General features: G+C 39.7%; 1 protein-coding gene across 1 annotated transcript; it reads left to right on the top strand.

The window, feature by feature from the left end:
* Positions 1-1504: 1504 nt before the first annotated feature.
* On the top strand, positions 1505-5007 carry LOC146470683 (galanin receptor 2b-like). Its single transcript, XM_085121701.1, has 2 exons — positions 1505-2015; positions 3101-5007. The coding sequence occupies exons 1-2, from the start codon at positions 1904-1906 to the stop codon at positions 4003-4005; spliced, it is 1017 nt and encodes a 338-aa protein (XP_084977827.1). The 5' UTR covers positions 1505-1903; the 3' UTR covers positions 4006-5007.
* Positions 5008-5263: the final 256 nt, after the last annotated feature.

Here is a 5263-nt window from a genome sequence, read left to right as displayed (position 1 = left end):
TAAAACAAGTAGATTCCGTTTTGCCGTGGGTATGTCACTTGTGCCTCATTTTTTTGACATCATCTGTGAAATTTGTGAAATCACTATTTCAGGGACGAGAATCATAACCCGCACGGTAAACGCATATTTTTCCGGGGTTTTTTTTTTATTTTTATTTTTATTCTTATTTTGTTATTATTACTATTTTTTGTCTTATTTTGGTTTCATCCCCACATTGGCCATTCCGAGGTTGCGCGGGAGATTGGGTCAAGTTAGGTTTCGCAAAGCGTCATGGGGCTATTTTGGGGGACGCAGTTTCCAGAATGGCGGACGAAAACACGAAAGTTCAGCTAGTTGAAAGCGAGATTCCAGGTGCTGAGTTGCCTAAATCAGCAGAATTTTGTACTGTGGCTATATTGAAACGATGGCTGTCCTGCAGAGGTGCAAAAGTGTCCGGAAATCGGAAGGATTTGATCAAAAGGTTAGATTGCGAGCCTTGCAATGTAAACTATTTCGAAACTATTGTGACATTTGCAATTGAGGTCAACTCACTTCAAACTGCTGTCGAAAGCTTCATCTTCTAACGCTTTCTGCTTTATTTTCAAGGCAACGAAGAATTCAAGCAAATGATGCCCCCAAAAGAGCCCCATGACGCTTTGCGACACCTAACTTGACCCAATCTCCCGCGCAACCTCGGAACGGCCAATAACAGCTGACGGCATGAGAGATTTTAAAAAAGGCCATTTTCGAGTTGCTTTGAACCTAAGTATGAAAGCGAGGCTAAGTGCAAAGTTTTTATTATGAACATAAGTTTTCATTCATGTGCAAAAAACTAATTTTTATATCAAAAGCTTAGCATTTGGCCTCGCTTTCATATTGAGATTCACAGCAACTCGCAAATGACCGATTACTAACAAATTTTGCATACACTTACTAGTTCAGCTGCGAGAACAAAGAGCTGCTTTATCTTCGTTTGTTTTTATCCTTCAAACTTCATACTCAAAATGTGATGTACAGTAGACTGACTCTCGATAACTCGAACTTTCAACGGAAATTGAAAAAGGTTCGAGTTATCACGAGTTGAGAACAAACAACCAGAAATAAGGAAAAAGCGGTGTTTACTGTGTATTTCTATTCAGGTAAACTTGAACTGGACTGACACCTTTTAAAAAGGCAAAGAATGCAAAGGCTGCCTCGAAATAAATGCAATGTTTTGGACTACAGTACTGTTTGTTTTGACCTGTCACGTCTTGACAAACATGGTTCGAGTTATCGAGGGTAAAATTATATAGAAAATGACCTGAAAAGAAAAGAAAGTTGCTTTGACTTAGCGAAGGTAAAATTGCAGTAAATGTATGACGGAAATCCAGGGGAAATCAATTTTGGTTCGAGTTAGCGCGAGGTTCGAGTTAGCGAGGGTTCGAGTTATCGGAAGTCAACTGTACTTTCAGACAGCACTTCACAGCAGATGATTTTCTTGATTCTATGAACCTTTCGGCTGCGTGATGAATTAGCATTAAAAGGAGATATCGCAGTGTGATTTTTGATGTATTGAAGTGAAAAAAACTTCACTCCATTGAAGAGAGCAAACTTTGAACATCGTTGAATAATCACCCAAGCGTTTTAAATTACATTCGTTTGTTTAACTTGTAACATATTTTACCAATATTCTTTCGGCTGCTGGAAAGCATGGCTGTACGAGCGGTAAGCCACTTTCCAAAGACAAAAGTCTTATATTTAATTTAATTTCACTTCTTCTTCCTTGCGTGATTTACTGAAAAGCATACTACGAGTTTACGGAAACGTTTAGCAGTTTACTCAGACAAACGTCTAAATCTTCTATTGAAAGCAGATTGAAAGGTTTGTTCACAAGTACTATATCAATACAACCATCACCTGTCTTTACGTGGAAACCCATTACTGGATGAAAAATATCCATATCGGTCATCGGAAAGTGGCTACAGTATATTCTGGCGATAACATCGAAAACGTGGAGGGAAAGAAGTCGTCCAAATATTGTCCAAAAGAATCATTTGGTAAGTATCCAACAGTTATTTTCAGACTCTATAGAACGTTCCTGTAGCAAAAAAAGGCTCAGGAAACCTTGACGATGATTCTTTATTCGACATGCATGTAACTCGTTTCTCTTTCTTTTGCGTTTCACGTCCTTGTAAGTTGAAGCCTTTTTATGACCTAAGCTAAATTCCAGTCATCTTTTAGTCATTCTCTCTTGAAAGTCATGAAACAGAGCTGATTCCCAATCTGCGCTTGAGCCGTACAAGTCAAGAGACACCACAGAGGAAGGGACAGAGATCTCGTGTGTTTACGAAACTTTCGAGATTTGTTTCTGACTGTGACAGTATAACACAAGAAACAGTTTCAGCAGTGAGTCGAGCGAGCGAGACGTTCCATTTACCAGAGGTTTTAAAAATCGATGTTCTACTGGCATTAATTTCATTCGTCCCGGTCAACACAGCTTTAGCTCAGTATCGTGTTACTGCGGCTGCCTTGTAAACTGTGCTAAAGCCTAAGTTTCAACAGCATTGTTTACGGAAGATAAAAAAGATAAAAAATTGGAAGATTTTTATTGGTACCTTATTACAAGAAAGTTCTTCCCTCAAAGTCAAAAAAAATTCGATGAATTAATTAATAAAATCGTGGAAGAAGAAGTGTCAACAAATTCTTTAAATTCTCGAAAATTTGATGTCATGAAATATCACGCTTCCAAAATCGAGAGATTATCTCTCCACGATTAAAATTAAAATTAAAATTTGTCGCCAACATTTCTGTATGAACGCCCCCTGGCAAAAATAGGGTACTTCAATGTCTGACGTATGGTCAGCAATTGTCATTGATAAGGCTTAACTTGTCACGAACGAAAACAAGGAATTTTCTTTAAACCTTTGCTGTTGTTGGAATCAACTTCGTTACGTAAAAAATTCACTTTAGTTTTCGAATGCTTATTTCTCTCGGGCAAATTGGCTAAGCAAATTAATTTCCAAGTGTATTTTTGGAAGATCCAAATTGTTCTTAGTCCTGCAAAATTAATAATTAAAATAAAAAAAACTGCTGTTTTGTTCCGTTTTTCCCGACGTTTTTATTTCCCAAATTTTCTTTACAGTGACAGGAATCAGCAACGCATTTTCCAATCAAACAATGGCAATGTCCACCGCCTCTCTCCTGTACGCGTTGTTTCTGACCGCCACGATAGTTTTCGACATAGCGGGCAATTCCCTGGTGTGTCTGTTAATACTGAAGAACAAAGCAATGAAGACCTCTGTCAACTGGCTTTTATTCCACCTGGCTGTCGCAGATTTACTGGTAGCTGTGTTCTTCATCCCACCATGTGTTTTGAGCCACTTTATTGAACAGCAAGGCGGCGTGATTGGAGATGTGCTGTGCAAATTCATTACCGGTGGGACTCTGGGCTGGACGGCTGCATCAACCTCCAGCTTTCTGCTTGTGGTAGTCGCATTTGAGCGTTATTACGCCACCTTACATCCATTTCGTTCCCTCAGCCGCAATCGCTCGCGGTGGCTGGTACCACTTCTCTCGTTCCTGGGAATTGTTTTGATCGTTCCTAAAATCGCAGTATCGGTCTACGATGAAGAGAGCCAAAGTTGTACAGCGAACTGGCCTAACTACACAGCGGTCCGTGCTTACAGCCTCTCCTGGTCATTTTGTAATTCAATGTTACCCATATGCATCATGGGATACCTGTACGCGAGGGTTATTTTACACCTGCGTTACAACGCTGTCGCGCCAGGCTCCTGTCAATCGCCCGTGACAAGGCCCAAAACTAAGATCACCAAGATGCTCATTTCAGTTACTGCCATTTACATCACGTGTTGGACCCCTCAGATAGTGCTTTGCGTGGTGGGTCCCGTGATTCCTGGTGGGTACGCTACAGTGTATCTGGTGTCCACCGCGAGTGCTCTGCTGAATTCCTGTCTCAATCCACTGATCTACACTCTCCACAGTCAACAGTTTAGAAAGAATCTCGCTTCATTGGTGTGTCACAACTAGAGCAAGCAGTTAACCGCTCAAGAAACAAAGGAAGCAAACTGAAATACTTAGCTCCCTTCAACGGGACACGCTACATGCCAGCCCTTCTTTCCAAGTTAAAGAGGTGAAGTTCCTCTACGAGATCAAGGGATTTTAAGAACAACTTTTAAAAAACGTAATCCGAGGAAATTTAAATACAGCATAATCGCTTCGCCGAGAAAGAATTACGTATGGTATCGTACGAGTGACCAGCCCGCTTCTATTCTACACTCTTATGTAGAATGCCTCACTTCCCATCAAAGCTCGGTTGAACACTCAATTATTCAAATTATTCTCCTCCTATGGATGTAAAACTCTTCGGAGTAAAACCGTATACCAATAGCAACCGACCAAACCATATATACCAAAACTTATTTATTGCATGGTTTTTGTTGGACGTCCCCATTAGGGCTTTCCAAGAACAATAAATTTATATGATGGATATTTTAAGCCTGGAGAATGAATGAGAATGATGTATTTTGATGGCCTTAGCTCCCACGAGCCTCCTGTATCTCAGTGGTACAGCATCCGGACTAGTAATCGGAAGGTCTTAGGTTCGACTCCTCATAGGAGCATTCGGATTTCCTTTTTCCGAGTTTGCTTTGACACTCACTGAAAAACACATCATGCTCAATAAATGTATGAATTAAAATTTAAAAAATAACTGTTGCTTAAATTTTATGCATCAAAAAGAGACAAAATATTTACAATCAATTAAAAAAAAGCTTATTCTAAAAATTTGTTTAAAGTTTGCCTGACAAATCTTTTCAAGACGTCAATAATAGCTTGCCCAATCGTAAGTGTAGCTCCAGTCCATTCCATATTTGGTGGCTTTACAAAGTGAACTTTCTTTGCCCAATTGCTAGAGGTGTTTCTAAATATATATTTCACATAAGATCACATTGGCCGAGTTTATTCAGTATCCAGAGCTCTTTTTGGTTGGGAGTTAAAATCTAGGACATTTCTTTTGTTCTCAGCTGTTAGTTCAAAACGACAGCCAAACTTTAATGAGCTCAATTTTTGTTTATTCAGATTTCAGTGTAATAAAAAGACCTTGATTTCTCAGCTGATCACCTTTAAAAGCGTCCTTTAACCTTCTTCTTCTCTGCCTGTTATCCGTACGTCAAAGAGGGAACCGTCTGATTTTACGAAAGGAGTCGATTCCATAGAAACGACAACCCAAAGTAGATTATGATCTGGGACACTACTGGACACCCTGGGGACTTAGGATTGGTCGGAG

Source organism: Pavona decussata, unplaced genomic scaffold, assembly GCF_977016875.1.
Source record: "Pavona decussata unplaced genomic scaffold, jaPavDecu1.1 SCAFFOLD_112, whole genome shotgun sequence".
In the NCBI taxonomy this organism is placed as follows: Eukaryota; Metazoa; Cnidaria; class Anthozoa; order Scleractinia; family Agariciidae; genus Pavona; species Pavona decussata.
Note: the sequence above shows the minus strand (reverse complement) of the source record. Positions and strands in the feature narration are given on the sequence as shown.